Source organism: Xenopus tropicalis, chromosome 4 (assembly GCF_000004195.4).
Source record: "Xenopus tropicalis strain Nigerian chromosome 4, UCB_Xtro_10.0, whole genome shotgun sequence".
Classification (NCBI taxonomy): domain Eukaryota; kingdom Metazoa; phylum Chordata; class Amphibia; order Anura; family Pipidae; genus Xenopus; species Xenopus tropicalis.
Genome location: NC_030680.2, coordinates 126872364 through 126895487, shown reverse-complemented (window position 1 = coordinate 126895487; position 23124 = coordinate 126872364). Strand labels below are relative to the sequence as shown.

General features: G+C 44.1%; 1 protein-coding gene across 1 annotated transcript in view; it reads right to left on the bottom strand.

The window, feature by feature from the left end:
• slc38a3 (solute carrier family 38 member 3) overlaps positions 1 to 23124 on the bottom strand; it is a 40512-nt gene that overhangs the window by 11486 nt on the left and 5902 nt on the right. Inside the window, 3 exon segments of the mRNA NM_001030377.1 lie at positions 3182 to 3297; positions 3446 to 3524; positions 6395 to 6501. Of these exon segments, the coding sequence (NP_001025548.1) occupies positions 3182 to 3297; positions 3446 to 3524; positions 6395 to 6477 (278 nt within the window). The 5' untranslated portion in view covers positions 6478 to 6501.

The following is a 23124-nucleotide window of genomic DNA, read 5'->3' as shown; positions in this document are numbered from 1 at the left end:
TCTCACTGTATGTATAAGAACTGAAGGGAAAATTCCCCCAAATTTATGTTCTTAACCACAAATGTGCTAAATATTACAATGAGACCCCCTGTGCCTCTGCTAGACTGACAGTAACTCTAACCCTGAGTTTGCGGCTGGAATAGTAAATATAAAAGGAAACCAAAAAACTAAAGGGTGCGTTTACTTAGTGCAATTATAAAGAATGTATGCAAAAGGGTGCCAATACACACTGCTCTATTCCTGTGCCAATATGCCAGTGGTACCTAACCTGTTGCATATAGTATACAATATACTAAACACTTTAATCCAATCAAAGCTAATAGTTGGGTGGGTATTATGTGTACTGGGCTGGGGCAAGTCTGCACTATCTATGCTTGTTATAGTTCATCTAAAACACTGAGAGGTGTGCCAATTTAGGCTAAATGCCTACACCCACTATATCAGCCTTTTTCAGAATTTCTAGTGGCCCAATTTCCCTTCGCCACTGAGAAGCAGGGAACGTTTCACCCCCGGGACATTAGAGCCAAGGCCCCATTCTGTGCTTATAAGCAACAGTGTGAGGCAACCTGCATAATCAGCAATGAAACGTTTTAGCACTGGAGAGACGTGCCAAGCCCCCTTGGAAACACACAACATGTCCCTAATGCTTGCTGGCAGTGCCAGCCCTCTCATGCATACTAATGCCTGACCTACTCTCTCCCAATGTTCCTGACTGGGCCAGTTGTTTCTAATTTACTCAGCTCTGTCATCAGAAAGGTTAGAGTCCCCTGATTATAAATAACCAGTACCGGTCTCTTCCAGCGGAATGGAAATACAAGCCTATACTTAAGGGTAGTCTCTAAATTAGCAATATTCCATCTCTTGCTCGGCACAAGAATATTGAACTATAGTCACCCTTCATTCTCAGTAGTACTACCATGACCTCCTTCCATATCAATGGCTTGGTGCCACTATGCTCCACATACGCCCAATCATTGCCATTAGCTATTGGCTGGCTCAGGTTCCCCTGCCTTGCCTGGCAGGACACAGGAAACGATGAACTGCTTATTACATGATGTGTATAATATGCTTTCTGAGGAATGTAGTGTACCCCCATTATGCTCTCCTTACCCTAAAACACTGCTCCCCATGTCACATGTTCAAAGGTTAAAGGTTCTACAGGACAGAGGCAGCATAATTCATCAGCACATTGATGGGATTTAAGTGGTGTTAATTAGGTCAGGCACTAACAGGAAAGTGTGGTGGGTTAATGTACGTGTACTACAGGTTCAGACTCCAGAGCAAAACAGAGAAATGTGTCAGAAACCAAAGAAATAAAGCATTCTAGATCTGGGGGAGTGAGTAATATAGGGCTAACCATATTGTGGTTAAATAAATGGTTAGAGGTAGCAAGAACTAAATGTTACACCTTGTTTTTTCTACACCAAGATGCTCAGGATCTGGTAGAAGTTAAAACAGATAAACGAAATATAAGAAAATCTACATAACAAGGGACATGCACTTCTGACTCTCATCGTAGTAACATAGTAATTAGGTTGAAAAAAAACAGACACAGGTCCATCAAGTTCAACCATTTATGCTTTTATAAAACCAGAGGAAAGGAAAAAGGGCAAAAAAACCCTTCTGAAGCCTCTCCAATTGCCTCAGAGGGGAAAAAAATCCTTCCAGACCCCAAGATGGCAAGAGGACCAGTCCTTGGATCAACTTTGTACTAAGAGCTACAGTATTTTCAATAACCCTTATTTCTCACGTATGGAGACACAAGAGAAGAGATGTAGTGAGGTGCAGAGGAATGAAAAGCTTTGAAAGTCAAGAGGAGATTCTAAGTTATTCTTCTTTTATGGGAAGCCATGATAAGGGCTTCAGCAGAAGAAGGGCCTGAATTCTCCTTGATGAGAGAAGAATTCTGACAGCAGTTATTTAAGACAGACTGTAGGGGGAGAGATGGGAGGCCAGTTAGTAGCAGGTTACAGTAGTCTAGTCGGGATAGGATGAGAACATAAATGAGTGTTTTAGCTGCTGCTGGCGAAAGAAAGGGACAAATTTTAGCAAAACTGCGTAAGAAAAGCTGAGAGGTTTTGACAGTGGTGCTAATATGGTCAGAGGAGAAGTGGAAGATCACCCCCAAACAACATGCTGAGTTGACAGTAGAACCAGGCTTATGTAGAAAGATGATAGTTAGTTTTTGTAAGGTTCAGTTTGAGAAGACGTTGGTACATCCAGCTGGAGATTGCTAGGAGGCAGTTAGAGATTGAGTCTTAGTTTCAACTGTTAATGAAGGTGTCAAAAACTATACTTGGATATCATTATCATACAGATATTTAAAGCCAAATGAGCAGATGTGATCTCCCAAACACAGTGTGTAGAGGCAGAACAACAAGGACCCAAGTACAGAGCCGTGCGGTACCCCCGCATTATGTGGAACTAGAGATGTGGTTTTGTTTGCATAGGAGACAGCAGTCTTTTATGCAACTTGCAGTCATTTATATGAATTGCCCCATGCGGGTGGATTATGAATGGACGAAAACAACACATGCTGTGGTTGAGTTACTGTTAATTAAGATTCTCCTGGTGTAATGTAAATTAAGCCTCAAATGTTGTACCAGGTCTAGTAGCCCATAGCAACCATCAGTTGTTTACTTTCTGGGGACTAGTACATACCACCTGCTGATATATATGGTTTACTACACTTAATGCAAACTTTGCTACTTTTATTTCACTGGATTATAGTTTGCATTATCTGTAGCTGCACTGCTGATTGTATTACAAAGATATAAGGCAGTGGGAGGCTTCTGGATGATGCCAAAGAGAGAAAGGGATCGCTGTGTGTCCATGAGTAGTGCAACTATTTTTGTGCTTTGTGCCCTGCTTATGAATGGCAACAGTAGTACTAAGTAGAGCAGCCAGTACTCTGAGTAAGTGGTTATTCTGGGGAGAGACAGCTGAGGAGCCAGTATAGTTTAGAATAAGAGGTCTGTGTTGTTACATCATCTATCACAGATTAAATGGCTGTAGTGCTTCAAGGAAGCGGAGTTTTGAGATTTGCAATGACCAGTAGCAGTGATTCTATGATACAGTAAATATGAAAGATCTAGAGGCATTATAGTAGGAACAGACTTTCTTTAACCCCACGTTTCCTCATTCTCTTTTAGACACATATCCATAATTTCTCAGTACTCACAGGAAGAGGATGACGCCAGTATTGGCCATAGCATATGCCAGTCCCAGGATGCCACTGCCCATGATTGCATTGCTGAGGTTAAACACTGACATTCCAAAGGATGTCTTCCCCTCAAACTGCAAAGACAAGGAAAATACAAGTTTATGGGTGCATTATGGTATCCCTCACCCAATAAAGCATTAGTCAGCATGGGGATATTTATTGTAGGCCTCTTGCAAATTATGTCATATACTGCTTTGCTGACTGCCGTAAACTTTTACTCACATCTGTAAATCGCGGCTTCTCTTTCCCAGCGGCGTGCGGCAAGAACTCCTCCAACTCTTGATTGTCATTTCCGATAAAACTGCAGAAAATAATTATTATTGCAGAGCAAGAAGGAATTGGGCAGCACAAAAAACACACAGCAGGCAGCAATAGGGGACCTGGGGGCAGAATTCCATAATGGGAGGATAAATGGCCACACATAATGGGATGTAGCGACTCGCAAGATAATGCAGCGGATCACGTTCAGCTGGAAGATCCAAACATAGGAACGTACGGTGGCACATATATGGGGCAGTTGGAGGATGCAGGGAATGTAGGGTGGCACATATATGGGGCAGTTGGAGGATGCAGGGAATGTAGGGTGGCACATATATGGGGCAGTTGGAGGATGCAGGGAATGTACGGTGGCACATATATGGGGCAGTTGGAGGATGCAGGGAATGTAGGGTGGCACATATATGGGGCAGTTGGAGGATGCAGGGAATGTAGGGTGGCACATATATGGGGCAGTTGGAGGATGCAGGGAATGTACGGTGGCACATATATGGGGCAGTTGGAGGATGCAGGAAATGTAGGGTGGCACATATATGGGGCAGTTGGAGGATGCAGGGAATGTACGGTGGCACATATATGGGGCAGTTGGAGGATGCAGGAAATGTAGGGTGGCACATATATGGGGCAGTTGGAGGATGCAGGGAATGTAGGGTGGCACATATATGGGGCAGTTGGAGGATGCAGGGAATGTAGGGTGGCACATATATGGGGCAGTTGGAGGATGCAGGGAAAGTAGGGTGGCACATATATGGGGCAGTTGGAGGATGCAGGGAATGTAGGGTGGCACATATATGGGGCAGTTGGAGGATGCAGGGAATGTAGGGTGGCATATATATGGGGCAGTTGGAGGATGCAGGGAATGTAGGGTGGCATATATATGGGGCAGTTGGAGGATGCAGGGAATGTAGGGTGGCACATATATGGGGCAGTTGAAGGATGCAGGGAATGTAGGGTGGCACATATATGGGGCAGTTGGAGGATGCAGGGAATGTAGGGTGGCATATATATGGGGCAGTTGGAGGATGCAGGGAATGTAGGGTGGCACATATATGGGGCAGTTGAAGGATGCAGGGAATGTAGGGTGGCATATATATGGGGCAGTTGGAGGATGCAGGGACTGTAGGGTGGCACATATATGGGGCAGTTGAAGGATGCAGGGAATGTAGGGTGGCACATATATGGGGCAGTTGAAGGATGCAGGGAATGTAGGGTGGCACATATATGGGGCAGTTGGAGGATGCAGGGAATGTAGGGTGGCACATATATGGGGCAGTTGGAGGATGCAGGGACTGTAGGGTGGCACATATATGGGGCAGTGGGAGGATGCAGGGACTGTAGGGTGGCACATATATGGGGCAGTTGGAGGATGCAGGGACTGTAGAGTGGCACATATATGGGGCAGTTGGAGGATGCAGGGACTGTAGGGTGGCACATATATGGGGCAGTTGGAGGATGCAGGGAATGTACGGTGGCACATATATGGGGCAGTTGGAGGATGCAGGGAATGTAGGGTGGCACATATATGGGGCAGTTGAAGGATGCAGGGAATGTAGGGTGGCATATATATATGGGGCAGTTGGAGGATGCAGGGAATGTAGGGTGGCACATATATGGGGCAGTTGGAGGATGCAGGGAATGTAGGGTGGCACATATATGGGGCAGTTGAAGGATGCAGGGAATGTAGGGTGGCATATATATATGGGGCAGTTGGAGGATGCAGGGAATGTAGGGTGGCACATATATGGGGCAGTTGGAGGATGCAGGGAATGTAGGGTGGCACATATATGGGGCAGTTGAAGGATGCAGGGAATGTAGGGTGGCACATATATGGGGCAGTTGGAGGATGCAGGGAATGTAGGGTGGCATATATATGGGGCAGTTGGAGGATGCAGGGACTGTAGGGTGGCATATATATGGGGCAGTTGGAGGATGCAGGGAATGTAGGGTGGCACATATATGGGGCAGTTGAAGGATGCAGGGAATGTAGGGTGGCACATATATGGGGCAGATGAAGGATGCAGGGAATGTAGGGTGGCACATATATGGGGCAGTTGAAGGATGCAGGGAATGTAGGGTGGCACATATATGGGGCAGATGAAGGATGCAGGGAATGTAGGGTGGCACATATATGGGGCAGTTGGAGGATTCAGGGACTGTAGGGTGGCACATATATGGGGCAGTTGGAGGATGCAGGGAATGTACGGTGGCACATATATGGGGCAGTTGGAGGATGCAGGGAATGTAGGGTGGCACATATATGGGGCAGTTGGAGGATGCAGGGAATGTAGGGTGGCACATATATGGGGCAGTTGGAGGATGCAGGGAATGTAGGGTGGCACATATATGGGGCAGTTGGAGGATGCAGGGAATGTAGGGTGGCACATATATGGGGCAGTTGGAGGATGCAGGGACTGTAGGGTGGCACATATATGGGGCAGTTGGAGGATGCAGGGAATGTAGGGTGGCACATATATGGGGCAGTTGGAGGATGCAGGGACTGTAGGGTGGCACATATATGGGGCAGTTGGAGGATGCAGGGAATGTAGGGTGGCACATATATGGGGCAGTTGGAGGATTCAGGGACTGTAGGGTGGCACATATATGGGGCAGTTGGAGGATGCAGGGAATGTAGGGTGGCACATATATGGGGCAGTTGGAGGATGCAGGGAATGTAGGGTGGCACATATATGGGGCAGTTGGAGGATGCAGGGAATGTAGGGTGGCACATATATGGGGCAGTGGGAGGGTGTAAATATGGGAATTAAGAAATGTCAGTCATAAAGAAACTTATGGCACCAAGTTGGGACTGTAAAGTATTTAGGCCATATAAAAATTATGGAATTGCAAACATGGGAATTAGGGGTAAAAAACAGGGTCAAAGCACTTTGTCTTTACCTGGGTTCTGGGGTTTCTGTTCCTAAACTCCCTTTTCCATTCAGACCCATATCTACCATTTCCGTCTGTTTAGGGAATTCCATTGCTATGGGATCAGGTTCCCCTCACTGTAAAACAATAAAAAAGCATAGAAACATTCATTCATACACATTTAATATCCAGATGAAGCAACAAGCAAGGGAATGAGACAAGCGACATCTAGCCAATTAGAGTCTAAAAGAATGTGTGTATACAGTATGTGTCATATTTGAATATGTTGTTGGAAATGAGTAGGCATTGGTATCCAACCCCTGCGCGTATGCAACCTTTTTGTCCCAATCCCAGAAAATAAATAAGATAAAGTGAGGGAGTGGGAGAAGGGAGGGGTGCATGGAGCTAAGGAGATACAGTAGGAGGTGAAAGGGAGACACAAGTACAGGCAATGGGGAGGAGGTATCCATGTGCAACTCTTGGTATCTGAGCTGTATCAGAACTAACAACTCCAGCATCCTCCTGTTACCTTTGTAGCTCTGCCAAAGCTGAGGTATCCTAGATAGATATATATATATACCTGCCTTCTTACAGTTGTATTACATGTATGTGCTGATATGTGTATCTATGTGTTGCCTTTGTGGGTGAATATTGATCCCACATTCCATTGTGCACACTGTGTGCTTGTGTGTAGGTTAAAGGTGGCAAAGCAGACTTTAACCTTTTGTAAAAAAAAACCCATTAAGTAGCCAGGAACTCTCACCCAGGGGCAATAAGACTTTACAGTGCTTTTGTCACCTGGTAACCCAAATGGCTAAATCAGCACTACAGGCTAAAATCTCTGTATTTTATTTTGTCTTCCATCACTCGTTCATGGTTGGTTGAAAGGAAAACTGATGACATATACACATAATCTGTGCCAGTAAAACAGTGATTATTGTTGTTTGGTTCAACTGGGGGTGTTTGGCCACCTTTTCCCACTGGCAGCACCTGGGCACACTGTTCAGGGTAAGGCACATCTAGCATGGGTAGCAGATAAAGGGGTTTGGAAGTGTCTTGACCCTTCATTAGGCCTGTGTTACACTGGGTAATGCTCAGATGTTTGGCTGTCATCAGTATAAGGTGACCGTAGACTTGGTAGGCTGTTATTGATATCTAAGTAATTAAAAACATTTCCTCTTACACTCTTAAAAAATATAATTGTCCTTGTTGATAGGCAGTGGCACACAGGGCTATTCCCCAAAGTTTTGGAGGGCAGGCAGCAAATTACCCCTCCATTGGCTCCCATAGTTATCACATAGCTGTGAGTGGTACAGTTCATCCGTGAGTTGGGAAAGTATCCCTGGCACAGGCATAGCCCTATGTGATTCTGTGAGCATGTCAGGTGGGGAAGCATGAACTCTCATCCACTGGCAACACTGACGTTCCCAGTACTATTGTCATCTCATAAACAAAGCGGCCACATCAGCAATACAGGCAATGACATGTCCTTAAAATTCTCATTAAACCTCATATCTACCTGTGTGTTTCATGTCATGCTGTCTGGAGGAGGCAAAGCATTGCAGCTATAAAATGGAAATTCTTATTGCATTAACAAACATAAAGAAAGGTGAAAAGTGCAAAGAACGGGAGTAAAATGCCAAATTGCCATTTGAATTATTTGCATAAAATGGGTGGTGGCCTTCCTGTAAATTGGAGCTTTCTGGATACAAGTTTCCGGATAATAGATCCATACCTGTATAGTACTTGATAAGGGTTAAATTGCGCTCAAAAATGTCATATTTATAAGGCCCAGTTCACAATTCTGCCTGTCAATTCTGATTACGACCCACTGACACCTGATCTTATATTGCCCTCCCTTTATAAATCTCCCATTTTCACATGCTCTCTCCTGTCTTTACTCCTTCTTCTCCTTTTTTGTGTTCTCCCTTTTGAATTACTTCTGTTTTGCTCTAGCAATGATCTAGCATTTCCCCCGCCACTGACAATTCCCGCTTGAGGTGGTTTTTTGTGTGTTTTAATGAATGTTTTCCCTTTAACCGCAACACGGTTTTCTCCTTTAACACAGTTCTGTAGTAGGCTTATTTTCAGTATATTTTCATTCAGCTTTCTTATGGAAAGAAACACGATATGCCGTTATCACTTACAGTGGCTTGCAAAAGTATTTGGCCCCCTTGAACTTTTCCACATTTTGTCACATTACAGTCACAAACATGAATCAATTTTATTGGAATTCCACATGAAAGACCAATACAAAGTGGTGTACACGTGAGAAGTGGAAGGAAAATCATACATGATTCCAAACATTTTTTACAAATAAATAACTGCAAAGTGGGGTGTGCGTAATTATTCAGCCCCCTGAGTCAATACTTTGTAGAACCACCTTTTGCTGCAATTCCAGCTGCCAGGCTTTTAGGGTATGTCTCTACCAGCTTTGCCCATCTACAGACTGAAATCCTTGCCCATTCTTCTTTGCAAAACAGCTCCAGCTCAGTCAGATTAGATGGACAGCGTTTGTGAACAGCAGTTTTCAGATCTTGCCACAGATTCTCGATTGGATTTAGATCTGGACTTTGACTGGGCCATTCTAACACATGGATATGTTTTGTTTTAAATCATTCCATTGTTGCCCTGGCTTTATGTTTAGGGTCGTTGTCCTGCTGGAAGGTGAACCTCCGCCCCAGTCTCAAGTCTTTTGCAGACTCCAAGAGGTTTTCTTCCAAGATTGCCCTGTATTTGGCTCCATCCATCTTCCCATCAACTCTGACCAGCTTCCCTGTCCCTGCTGAAGAGAAGCACCCCCAGAGCATGATGCTGCCACCACCATATTTGACAGTGGGGATGGTGTGTTCAGAGTGATGTGCAGTGTTAGTTTTCCGCCACACATAGCGTTTTGCATTTTGGCCCAAAAGTTCCAACTTTGTGCAGTGCACGACTAATAGTTGTCCTATGGACAGATTCCCCCACCTGAGCTGTAGATCCCTGCAGCTCCCCCAGAGTCACCATGGGCCTCTTGGCTGCATTTCTGATCAGCGCTCTCCTTGTTCGGCCTGTGAGTTTAGGTGGACGGCCTTGTCTTGGTAGGTTTACAGTTGTGCCATACTCCTTCCATTTCTGAATGATCGCTTGAATAGTGCTCCGTGGGATGTTCAAGGCTTTGGAAATCTTTTTGTAGCCTAAGCCTGCTTTAAATTTCTCAATAACTTTATTCCTGACCTGTCTGGTGTGTTCTTTGGACTTCATGGTGTTGTTGCTCCCAATATTCTCTTAGAGAACCTCTGAGGCCGTCACAGAGCAGCTGTATTTGTACTGACATTAGATTACACACAGGTGCACTCTATTTAGTCATTAGCACTCATCAGGCAATGTCTATGGGCAACTGACTGCACTCAGACCAAAGGGGGCTGAATAATTGAATCATGGAATCAAGTATGATTTTCGTTCCACTTCTCACGTGTACACCACTTTGTATTGGTCTTTCACGTGGAATTCCAATAAAATTGATTCATGTTTGTGGCTGTAATGTGACAAAATGTGGAAAAGTTCAAGGGGGCCGAATACTTTTGCAAGCCACTGTATATGTACATTTTAGAGGTAATGAGAATGTATTGACCAAAAGAATAAAATATAGTAGTACTGTATCCCAGCCCTCAGGCGTGTACTTTAATCTATATAATCTATAGACTGATCCCTCTCACAGCCAACTGTGAAAATGTATACCTTGTGGCAAATATGTGGGGAAGTGCAAAGAGAACAAGCTCTGCCAGTGCGTCTGAACTCAGTAGGTCGGTTGCTGAAATGTAGTTCAGAGACCTGAGTTGGATTCCTCTTGAGTCCAGTGTCATTTTCTTTTGGCCTAAAGGTACATGGCATGATTTGCTAATTTTTCCCTGCGCAAATCTATCCCTGGATATGGCCACCTTGGCTGGGCGATAGCATGCTAATGCAATTGTTTCGTCCTTGGACAGATTTTCAGGCTGATATCGGTCAGGGAGGCCCATTGGACGGCCCTATAGACAGGCAGATAAGCTGCCCTGTCGGTCTGAAGGACCTGAATTGGCAACTTAAATCTGTCTGTGTATGGCCACCTTAAGACAAGTGACAGGCACCCAGTTCTATAGTAAGGATTTGTTATTGGTTGGACATTTATTATTATGTTTATATCTATATTTACACCCATTAACAAATATTGTTTATCATTTACTTTAGTCCAACAGAGCTTACAATTTAAGGTCCCTATCACATCCACCTAAAGGTAGGCATACAAAAGCAGATTTAAGCTGCTTTTACAAAGATTTGGCACCTTATCTTCCCATGTATGGGGCCCTCCAAAAGGCCACCCTGACCAATATGTGGCCAAAAATCATCCAGATGTCAATCAGGCAGGCTTGATTTTCCAGTCAGATCGAGGGCCACATCAGCTCAGTGGTCCTCGCATCCCTTTTATGGCAATGCAACTGTTTGGCCCTAGGGGCACATAAATAAGCTGATTTCCTCATTGCGGACCTCATCTATAAAGCAATGTGGTTCTCAATCTGACAGGAAAATCAAGGACACTTCCACCAGGAGAAAATTAACCTGCCTGTATGTTTCATGTAACTGTGTGAGGAAACCCACACAGACACATAGAGAACACACCAACTCTTTGCAGAAAGAGCCCATGCCAAAAGAAAACTCAGGACTCCATCACAGAGATATGTGTACATAATGATCATTTTAACTACCTGTTCCAACAGTGGCAAGGAGTTTGATCAGAAAAAGATTCTGGGACAGGGTAAGAAGGGGTAAATGGCTGGGCTGCCATGTGGAGGGGCAACTGGTTGACCAGGGCATCCCCAATTCACAGATACTTATAAGAGTAACATTCAGTAACATCTGAAATATAAATGCTACACTGAAATAATGAACCAGGGAGCAAGTCAGACAAATAGCACTGAGTAAACAATTAACACTATTCAACAAAAATATATATACATACGGTACAAAACTGGGAGGATGAGAGGCCTGACCAAGGGATGGATTGCATTTGGTTGGTGCAGATAAACTGGCCACTGACCTTTTGAAAGTCATTGCATCGTCATTGAACTTTCTTCCTACGCACGAAAGGACAGGCCAAGCCTTGGTGACTCTGCAAAATCATCCCTGTTTTTGCATGGTCATTCAATGGGCTTGCCTACCAGCAAAATTAGGCTATTATTTCTTGGAGGAAACTGGATATCATGTGTATTCTTGTAGCTAATGATACAATGACAATTTGCTGATGGGGCAAGAGAACATTACAGGGCCACACTATTGCCAACTGCAATCCTTACACAGGGAATTGGCAACTTTTTGTGTTGCACCTGCACAAGTAACTGACTTGCACCTTGAAGGGGTAGATCAACTTTAGTCTGTTATAGAATGGCCTATCCTGAATAAATTTTTAATTGGTCGTCATTTTTCATTTTGTATACAGTAGTTTTTGAATTATTTGCCTTCCTCTTCTGACACTGACCCCAGGAACAAAAAAACTATTGCTCTGTGCGGCTACAAATATATTGCTATTGTTACTTTTTGTTACTTATCTTTCAATTTAGGCCCTTTTCTATTCATTTTCTCTCTTTCAAGCCACTGCCTGGTTGCTAGGTTAAATTGTACCCTAGCAATCAGATAGCTGCTGACATTCCAAACTGCACAGCTGCTGAAAAAAACTAAAAAAAAAAAAAAACGCAAATGATAAAAGGCCAATTGCAAATTGTCTCAGAATTGCATTCTCTATTCTGTAGCAATAGTTAATTTAATGGTGAAGGATTTAAAAATGCTTTTTTGGTGCTACCAACATTGGCACACAGACACACCCCATTTGACGCAGGCAAAACATTAACACCCCTTGTGTGCCATTTACCCATTCAAATCCCGGCACCCAATTTTGTAGAACCCAACAATTTTCCTGGATTGTGGGTGCCTCAACTCTTTTTAACTGCCAGAATCATAAACAACTCTTTCCGCAATTACCAGCCATGTTTACTCAATACTTTTACACAATCTTTCCGTTGCCTTCATTTGCAGCCTTCCCTCCTGAAAATGTAATCTGCCCTAAACAGTTCCTAAACTGATACAAAGAATGGGGTGAGCTTCTCACCCCCCCCCACATACTTAATCCACTGAAAGGCTTGGCAGAACTCACAAAGCTCCTCTGTCTGCCTCCCCCGTTATCCACTCCTCTCCACCAAGCGTGACTAACATGCACCCCCTTTGTAAGCACATCGTTTCTGACCCTATAATTATGGGGTCACTGCATCTTTGTTTAGTGCGCTCTGATATTTAGCCTGCATAGAAGGTTAAATGTATGAACAGGCACATATATATTTATTTATACAACACCAGCAGTGCTATACAGAGTCCCTGTCCCTGTGGAGCTTACAGTCTAACGTGCCTATTACATTCACACACACTGGAGTCAGTTTTATCAGGAGCCAGTAAGTTTTTGTGGGGGGGAAACCCAACAAGTATTATTATTATAAACATTTTGTTATTTATAAATCACCAACATATTCCACAGCGTTGTACAATAAAAACACTGAACATACTGAATTACATACAAAGCAACCAATACAAAATACATCAGGTGAAAGGGGCACTGCTCAAAGAGCTTACAGGGAGAATGTGCAAACTCCTTACCAATAGTTCTCTGGGCACTTTGTAGGGAACATAACATGACCACTAAGGTTGGTGACATGAGAGCAACATGACCTGATTTCCCAGTGATACTCAGTACCACTATAGTGTGATATAGCACTGCCTTTACTATCCAATTAGTGGTCAGTACACCCCTGTGCCATTGTCCTTAATCTTCTTCCTATTCCATTCATTCTAAACTTAACGATTACTGAATGCATATAGTCCCACTCAGCAGGAACAATCACCCCTCGGGGCCTTGTATAAACAGGCATTTTGGACTCTCTGTGATTTAAGGTGGCCCTACATTTGCCAATAAAAGCTGCAGATGGAGTGGGCAGCTTATCGCCAGTGTATAGGGCCTAAAGACAGGCCTGCCCAACCAATATTGGCCAGATGACTTATTGTACAGCGCTGCAGAATATGTTGGCGCTTTATAAATAAATGTTAATGTAATGTAATGTCAATCACGCATGTTTAACAATCCCATTGGTATGAGGAGCGCATTGGCTCATTGCTGCAGTCCTACACCCTGTCAATTTGATCTGATCTTTTGGCCCTAGGGCCAAACGATCAGTCAGATATTGGCCACCTCAAGGTGGGCATATCGGGAAAAGATCACCTTCTTTGGCGACCTTGCCAAACGAGCGGATCTTTAAGTGCATGGCTGCTTTACTCAATAGCTGCAACCATTGCTTTTTAGGGCTGTGGCACAACAAATCTTCTTGTCGCGGGTGACTAATCTCCCCGATATGACATCCCACCAGCGAGAATGTAAATCGCCGGTGGGATGGCATACACGGCGCAGGCGATTTGCCGAAATCGCCGGAGTTGCCTCGAGAGGGCGATCGCGGCGCCGCGTATGCCATCCCACTGGCAATTTACATTCTCGCCGGTGGGATGTCATATCGGGGAGATTTGTCGCGGGCGACTAATCTCCCCGTGTGCCACAGCCCTTAGGGTCCTAGCAATAAGGGGGGCAAGTACAGCTGTACAATAGATTGTAAGCTATTATCTACGTTATAGGTCTGTCTGTTCCTTAGTTACTATGTACCCTTGTGTACTGCACTGTGGAATATGTTGCTACTTTATAAATATATGTAATAATACAAGTACAATGACCGCCATGTCCTGCATACAAGATGCATCAGCTGGCTTTATGCGTGGCCAGCAGTGCCCCTGGAATCATATAGATACTGATCAAACAGGATAAAAATTCTGTTTGATGATGGCTGCATGTGTGCCCAAATCATCATTAGCCCGACAAGCTGTTTGGGTTTCCCCTGGGCAATCCAGTCATTTAGTCGTAATCTGTGCAATTATTGGCCATTCTGTGTTCGGAGCTTTATTGGTAACTTTTATTCCTTACTCTGTGAGCGGGGAAGTAATATATACCTCTCTTTTCAGCTTCACCTCCGCCAGCAAGATATAAGGTTTCCGTAATGATACAACTGCCAGTCACCCAGAGCTCACTTGTCACTTTTCATATCCGTAGCCCTTAGATACAGGCCGAGTGTTGAATTGAATTCATTTAGAAGCAGCTTGGCACCAAAGGGCATGCAAAGAGAAGCGGGTTACATCACAAATGTGGTGCCCTTACCAATACCCTATCATTTGTTCCTGTTTAATACTTCCTGTGTTGCAATCAAGGCTCCCAATGTCGAGTGCCCTGACTTATTTGTATTTATTGTTTAATTTCACAACCACGTGGTCTTATATTGCGGTTGCATCTCTGTGAGTACATACAGACAGTGTTGCGCCAGCATTTGTTCAGTCTGTGGCTGGACCTGGCATCATACTGATAAAGGAGCTGGGAAAGTTTCATATAAAAGCAAAACTGATAGTGATGTCACATTCGCCAAAAGAACGGCACGTTCCAGCCTCTGGCCAGTAGTTTGGCATTGCAGCAGTTATTGCCCTGCGCCCCTGAACTCACCCTGACCTTCTCCTCCTCTCAAACCTGTTTGTACATGGAAGCCGTGTTATCAGATAAAAATCCTCTTGTATCCGGAAAACTCCCTGCCACGGAGCTGCTACTGGCTCCGCATGACTACTCCCCGCCACCTGGAACACCGTGTCCTGCCACTGCTTTACCTTCTACTGTAACTCCAGTGAGAAAAGAGAACCCTGACACCCCTGCCTGCCCTGTCTGTTGTCACCTAAACACAAGAGAAGCCAAAATGTGCACTAGCACGTGCAGGGCACCAAGGGCTGACATCAGCCCCTACAAGAAAACCTTTGTTTGTTATTGCTGTATATGTATTGGGTTCTTTGTAAGTATTAAGTGTTGTTACAGTTGTCCAAAGATGTTACCAGAACTGTGGAGCCGGAAGTAATTTTGGGAACCTGAAGTTGGAGTCGGTAAAAATGTACCGACCTAAACTCACTAATAAATGTTACAATCTCACAGATAATATTCATAATAAAGTACTTCTCTGCTGTAAGGATAAAGCCCAGTGCGTAGTTGTTTCCAGGTAAACTATTGATTTTTTGCTTTTTTTTAAACTTTACGTTTAAGGAATGTTAGTAGTTTCTTTAACAAATAAAATAAAAAGCCACAATGATCTAGGCTTAGTTATAGATTTAGACCCAAATTTGAACAGTGTCCTCCTTCATGTTGGCAGTGCCAGGCTTGGGTGGCAATAGGGTTTTGTGTCAGCTTCCTATCCAGTAGTTTTTTGGTTTGTTCCCAAAAGCAGACAATCTTCATATAGCTTTAAGGCTAATGTCCCATGGAGCGAGTTAGTTGCCCATAATAGATCTTTGCTACTGTGGCAACTAACTGCTTCGGCAACAATAGGAGTCCTCGTGGAAAGACCTATGCAGGAGGAAACTTTTTGCGATTTCAGAAAGCTAAAGCAAAGCATAGGCTCCAAATGCCTTTCCACCACCAACAACAGGAGTCACTGGTGGAAAGGCATTTGGAGCGGTTAGTTAAGGTGGCCATACACGTGGCGATCTGACGATGTTTCGTACGACCATCGGTCGCACGAAACATCGTAAGATCCGCCACACACCATTCAGGGCTGAATCGGCAGGTAAGGAGGTAGAAACAATAGGATTTCTACCTCCTTCTGCCGATTCAGCTCTGAAGGGAGAATTTTGGTCAGGCGCCTTCTATGGCGCCCGATCAAAATTTTCAAACTTGTCCGATCGGCGAGTCGTCCGATATCGGCAGCTTCCTGCGATATCGGTCGACTCGCCGACATGCCATACACGCACCGATTATCGTACGAAACGAGGTTTCGTACGATAATATCGGTGCGTGTATGGCCACCTTTAGAGTTCTATACAGGTGACTAACTCACTCCGTGGGACATTAGCCTAAAATTGCTAAGCTGCTGCAGGAATGAAATACCTTGTTTGTTGTGTTCTTTCAATCAGCGTGGAAAATACATTAGTATATTTAAAAACAGAGGAATCAGAGTCAGGGTTGGAGGTACCATAAACTGAGGAGTTGAAGGATTTATATAGCAACTCCACAGCCCTGGATGTCACCATAAAACGATGCAACAATTTTCAGTATATGTTGGCCAGATGATCCTGACTATCTAACAAAGATATAGGTCAGTTTGTTGATAAGGTTTGAGAATATTGTTTTCTGATGTCAGTGTATGATGCAAAGGCTTCTTTCTTCCTCTACTTTCAGTTGTTCCGAGTGTCAGACCTAACCAGCAAAGCACTAGAAAGGTGGCTATACTGTGTATTCATGGGAACCATCTGTTTACCCCATAGACCAACCATAGGATCAGGATCAGCCAGTTTATGGCCACAGTAGGATAAATAGAACATGTATTTAAAAGTAATATAACATGCCTTTTTTTAAAAAAAAAAAATGCTTAAATATTAGAAATATTCTTTGGATTCTTCCTCACAACAGACCACATTCACTGATGGGGCAATTTTCCATTAGGCGGTTGCTAGCATGGAAGCCTTTGATTCAGGCAAAAGCCTGGAGCATGGAGGGTGGCTACTGGCTTCTGCTTTAAAGTTTAGTGAAATATGAGATCTATAAGAAATAAATGTTTATAACAGAGAGATGTTACTCTTGGGTGCAGAATAATGTCATATGGATAAGAAAGCCTACCAATGGGTTAGTGCAAGGGGAACATAAAGCTTCTCTGAGTGGTAGGATCAGCCTCTCCTCCTGAGTTCCATATATGCAGCCCACCCGTAAGCACAAGGTCCACATTGCAATCTAATACATTTGCTCCTATCCCTGATGTTCATATTTATATAATATTCCACTTATTTGCCCATACCGACACATGCTACCTTCAGCAAGTCTGCGGCAACCTTAGCTGGGGGTGTTCTTTCAGACTGTATGGCTTGCCCTTACAGGCAGTTTGTTGGGTGTTAAGCAACCCAGCAACATATCTAACAGAGCAACTAGCAATGAGTATTTACATATAAACACAAGCAGAAAAGAAAATATATGTTGCTATTTCCCTGCAATGACACAGGTTCATGTGCACAGACACACAATATCCTTAGGATACAATCTGGGTCCCTGCCCCCACAGCACACACACAGTCACAGTGACCTAGCTTAACCCCCATCATGGCTATAGGTGGGTGGGGAGCGGAATGCTGGCTTCTCTGCTCAGTGCTGGCCCCACTATGTATTTATAGGACACAGGTTGGAACGTCCCTTTCCACTCCCAACTTTGCAGTGATGCATTGTAATTGGAGTATAGGGGAGTGTTCTGCTCAAAGATATATGTAGCCTTGATGTATGCATTTCTAAATATAAATAAGGCTAGATATCCCTGGTCATGCATGAAAAAATAATATTTATTTAACTGCACCAACAGCAGTTCCATTTTTCTAAAGGGGGTGGCATGGTTTGAATGTGGCCCTACCAGTTACTTTTATAGTTCACAGTTTGCTCAGGGGCTCCATAGACTAGAAATATTAGCATCTGCAGAAGTATTTTATCAATACTGTGCCTTTAAGCCCATGCATGTTGAGCCAGCTTTGGCCAGGTATCCACAGCTAATCAGGCGAATGCATTAAATGCCTATTATCAGTACTACATGTCAGTGCATAGGGATCAAGGCGGATGGAGTTAATGCTTCTCATGCTATAATGCCGCCTCTGTGTATGGAAATACTTGGCTTTTTCCACTAAGAAGTGATAGTTTTCGTAACAGAGACCAGGCCTATAAGAAATTATGGGAACCCTACACAGAATATCATTTATACTCTATTCATCAGGCCAGGCTGGAGAGAGGAGTGTATTCACTAAAAATGATGTGGCCAGAATGATGTGCAGGCATTTCCCAGTACTGCTCCGTAATAGCCAGAAAAGCATACCTATCTGAGGCTCTGGGACCAGTAATCTTGCCTTATATATATATTGGGGTGCAGCATGTATATCACAGGGGAATCACAGGCCCCACATGCATGGCAAGAACATCATGATCACCAACAGCCCCATTCCCTATAATACAGCTGATTTCATCTCCTAGAAACATGCAAAGCTGGTTGAGCCCACTCTGTCCTGCACCAGTTAAACCCCCAATGCTGATGATGCCTCCTCGCTCCCACATCAGTTTACATTTGCAATACTTGTTCTTAGTACTGACTGCATTTAAATTAATTAAAATCATTACAGCCCTGCCTGTTTTCGGTTCTGATCCACTCTGCCCTGTGTCACTTCCTGTTCTGCAGAAAAGGAAGCTGCTCAATGCGTCCTGATGTCAGGCTTCTGTAGAGCACAGCAGCAAATCAGCTGCACACACATTTCAAACTATAAGAAAATATAACAAAATACTCTTCCACATGGGACAAAAGTGCCCCTCAACACAGGTAACTCCTGCCGTGTTGCAAAAACGCCCATGATACATTAATATTCATGTCCCAGGTTGCAGAGAGTGGTGACACGACTTTGGGCAGTGCAGTGAGCACGTGCAAAGTTCATGGCAATGAGCCCAAGCTCAGACCACAGGGTGCCCAACATCCCGCTGCTCGCACTAGTGAAGCTCCTTTCCACAGGGAAAGCACAGATTGTATCACAATATTTGCATTAATAATAACACACTTGAGGAATGCTGAGCGTGCAAAAGTTACCCAACTTCAAATTCTTAGATGTCCTCTGGGAGCAATCAGAGCTGCTGGGTTGACTGGGTTCATACAGGCCAACTGTCTGGTTTTAGGAAGAAGTAAAGGATAGTGGGGGCAAAAAAAAAGTTACCCAACTCCATACTCTTAGGGTTCAGCTGGGTTCATACAGGCCAACGGTCCATAGCCCTGCAGAGTAGCAGTTATAGGAAGGATGAGGGAGGGATAGTGGGGACAAGATGGTGGCAGTAGGGCAGGTTTGTGGCAGTAACACATAAGGGGTCTGATCTCACCGTATACAAAGTGCAATTTTCCAATGCAATTGCCAATTTTTTACCTATAATGCACTGTTTTTAGCAGCATTCCAGCATCGTTGCAGTTGCCAGGTTGTGCCCAAAGGCAATATGGGCTGATATGGCAAAATTAAAACAATTGTGCTAACACTTCATTACAAATTGGCTGCAAAAGTGCAGATGGGAGTGGCTTGCGTGCCCTATTCCTTTGCCAAATCAGCACTGCCCCTATTAACAGGGCACTAAGCCCTGGAGCTACAACCTGGTTTGGCACTGGCGCTACCCCTGGGTTTCCCTGCGCCACCAGGCACATCGGCGCCAGATTCAGAGCAGGTGGAGGCAATGGTGGCATGGGCTACTATACAGAAACCTGTTATGAATGGTTTTTATGCACAACTGACTGGGGAAATCTTAGAGAATGCAACAGGACTTGCAGTTGTAAATGACCCCTATTATATAATTTCTAGTAAATCCGTAGCCCTTCAGTTACTGAAGCCCAACTCCCCCAGTCCAACACCAACAGCATAAGGGCCACAGGTTACACAGTCTGACAGTACATGACAAATGTGGCAGCACAAGATCTGGTTTGCACCAGGTACTGCTAATACAAAGGCCGGCCTTGGAGAAACTCCCATGTTCTTAATAAACCAGTTACGTGGGGTGAGCGGAGTTCAGTGACTATAGGAATACATAAAAATTTTCCACAAATGGCGCAGTCTTCACAGAGAGAGCTCTGTACCAGTGCACCTGCTATGAGGCTGGGGAGTGATGGGATTAGAAAGCTGTGCAGCAGAACTACCTGTACAGAGAAGTGGTGCCGGACCCGACGCCAGCTGGCAGGCCCACACCAGCCTAATGCTGGAACTAAACTTAAGAAAGAGCAGGTGTCCTGCTCCACTGAAGCTGAAAAGCACTTTCAGAATCTTCAGCAGGTACAAAAGGGAACTGGGCAATGGGATTGGTCTATACGTCACTAAGAACCATCAGCCTCATTTCCAGGGTCGGACTGAGCCGGCTGGATAGGGAAAAACCCGGTGGTCCCCACCGACCCAGACCTGATCCCTGCCTGCCTGCCCCTGTTGCTCCCCCGTGGCCCTCCTCCCCCAATTGCATTTAAAGTAAGTATAAGGTACATATGCTTGGAGGGCTGGCAGTGAATGAGCAGGCAGGTGACAGGACATCAGAAGGGGTGTGGGGGCCCCTGGGAATGCAGCCCCAGTAGCCCTCACACACATTTCCATCCAACTCTGCTTGTTTCTGATAGCCAGACGCTGTGACACTTTGTCACTTTAGTGTCTACCAGCACTATTTCTTTAGCCATTTCCCTAATAGTCATGGTGCAAGGCATACCCCACCCCCCATAATAAAAGGCACTAGGTTTGCCCGGGAGCAGTAACCCATAGCAACCTATAAGATGTTTCCTTTTACACAGTTAACCAGTAAATGCTACTTGTTGATTGGTTGTTATGGGTTAGTTTTCTACGATGTTAGTTTTAGATATTTGCATGTAAATGTATGATATCTGAACGTTTGTCGGAAGTCTGGATGTGTATGGCCACCTTAAGTGTGGGAGCAAACATTTGTCCAATAACACTGGATTTCTGGGATATTTGCATTTCTGCCTGCTATTAGTAAAGGAGGCCTAATGTGTTGCTGTCAGACCTGCACCTCCTCTTCAGCTAATCATGTATTATCACTCCCCATTTTAAGGGCTACAAGCTGGACATTCCTGTTATAAGTTTTCTCTCCTGTCCTGCACTGTTATACAAGAGATGGGCCAAGTTCTGGTCCCCACACTGATAGAGAAGGCTAAATAGAATTCCTGATACGTATCTGCTACATTCCTATATATGGCTGTGGGGCAATAAATGGAGTGAAATGGTTTAATGTGTAACCAGCAATATACATATCAGAAATTGCTACTGTGTGCAACAAAGGAACATTTGAAGCCTGTAAGGTTATAAACTGTGGCACGTTTATTGTTATATACAAAACTTAGATGGTTCATGCCAAAAGGGAAGAGCATGTTCACCTTAGGCCTTAATATTATAAAACACTTCTATTTGTCATTTCGACCATACTGCCCGGTTATCTGGGCTTGTAAATGGGGACAATACTGCACCCTTGTAGATCAAGGATTATCTGTCCTGATGAAAACTTAAATGGTCAGCCAAAGAATGTACAGTCCTTCTATGCAGAAGAGAAAGATAGAAAAGTGGCCATGCATGTATATGTTGTACGGTATCTGTCTGTTCAACCTTGAAGTCTAGTGTCACACAGATGACTCTTTCCCCTATATGAGAGTCATTGCCTGTTTGGTGAGACAGAAGCCACAGATACCCGATAGGGCAAATAGTGGTGTGCAGATGGCATCTGCAGATGGAAGGTAAGGGCAGCACCCCCTGATACCCCAGACATAATCGCTGCAACATTTATAAGCAATGAATTACCAGGAAACTGGATCCAGGACAAGGGGCAACACTTGTTAAAGCCCCTTCTCAGTCCTTTAACAAGTGTCTGCTTTTCTCTATTTACTTGGCGTCACTGTGACAATGTAGGCACGTAAGAGGTCACAGCTTTTTAGGCTAAACTCCCAGCATCTTGGCTTAAGGCATAGGTCAAGAATGTATGAAGAACCACAGGTGGCTCGTTCCTGCCCTAAAACTACACATTTACATTTACAGTCACAAAGGGTCTGTAGGGTCATATTTTGTTACAGGCTGATCACCTACATCAGGTGCCAGTCCAGTACTAGGTACAGACTTGGGCACAAATCATATGTTCGTAGAGAAGTAAAGCTTAATCGGCACTTATCTCTAGTTAATCCCTTTTGTGGGCAATAATAATGAGCATTAGAGCATTAGGTAATCGCCTGCTAACCTTCAGCCCACTAAGCAAATCATTTAATTTATTTAAGAGTGTTTCACTCAGTGCGTGGAGTTAAGGCCCATCATTCCTTCACAGCCAGAAACGCAGGACTTCCCTTGGAGCCATATTTATGTTTTAACATATTGCCTTCTCTTCTGTATATTTAACTTGTGTCCAACTGCATATAAACAGAGGGTGGTCCCGTACACAAAATAAAGCCCTATTTATGCTGGAGCCCAAGGTACCATAATTGTTGCCTTTGCATGTCAGGGTCAGTTCTAATGATCTTGAAATAATAATTAACAATGTTATGGTTCTAAAAGGAACACATCCCTATAGTACCAGAGAGATCATTAGTATTTATTTCTCAGAATATATCAGGAGATGCTTCCCATTGCTCGGCATGGGGCAGTGCATAACCCTCCCAGACAGCTGTTCATATATATATAATGATTTGACAGATCCCATGCCAGTATAGAATGTACAAGTAATATACTTTTGCACTGGTGCTATGCAACAAAAACTATAGCCCCCCAGGAAGCAACTAGAGCCCTATACAGCTCTGCAGGAGTCACATACTGTTCCGATTTAGCCATTCTTATGGATTTGGATTTAAAATAAATTAAACATTTCAAAGGCCCTCAGCATAAGCCTCCCTTTGTACGGCAAAATTAACAGAACCACTTTGTAACTTGCAATAGGATTAATATTACTGTACCCACCACGGATATTAATGCCTTTCATGCATTCAGTATAGATACTATATGCAGTACCATGAAAGGGGGTTGCTAATTCACAAGCATTTATACTGAGGGTTTTTCTGATACCTAAACTCTGTCTGAGATGCTCAGAAAAATCTTCCACCAAACTTCTCAACCTAA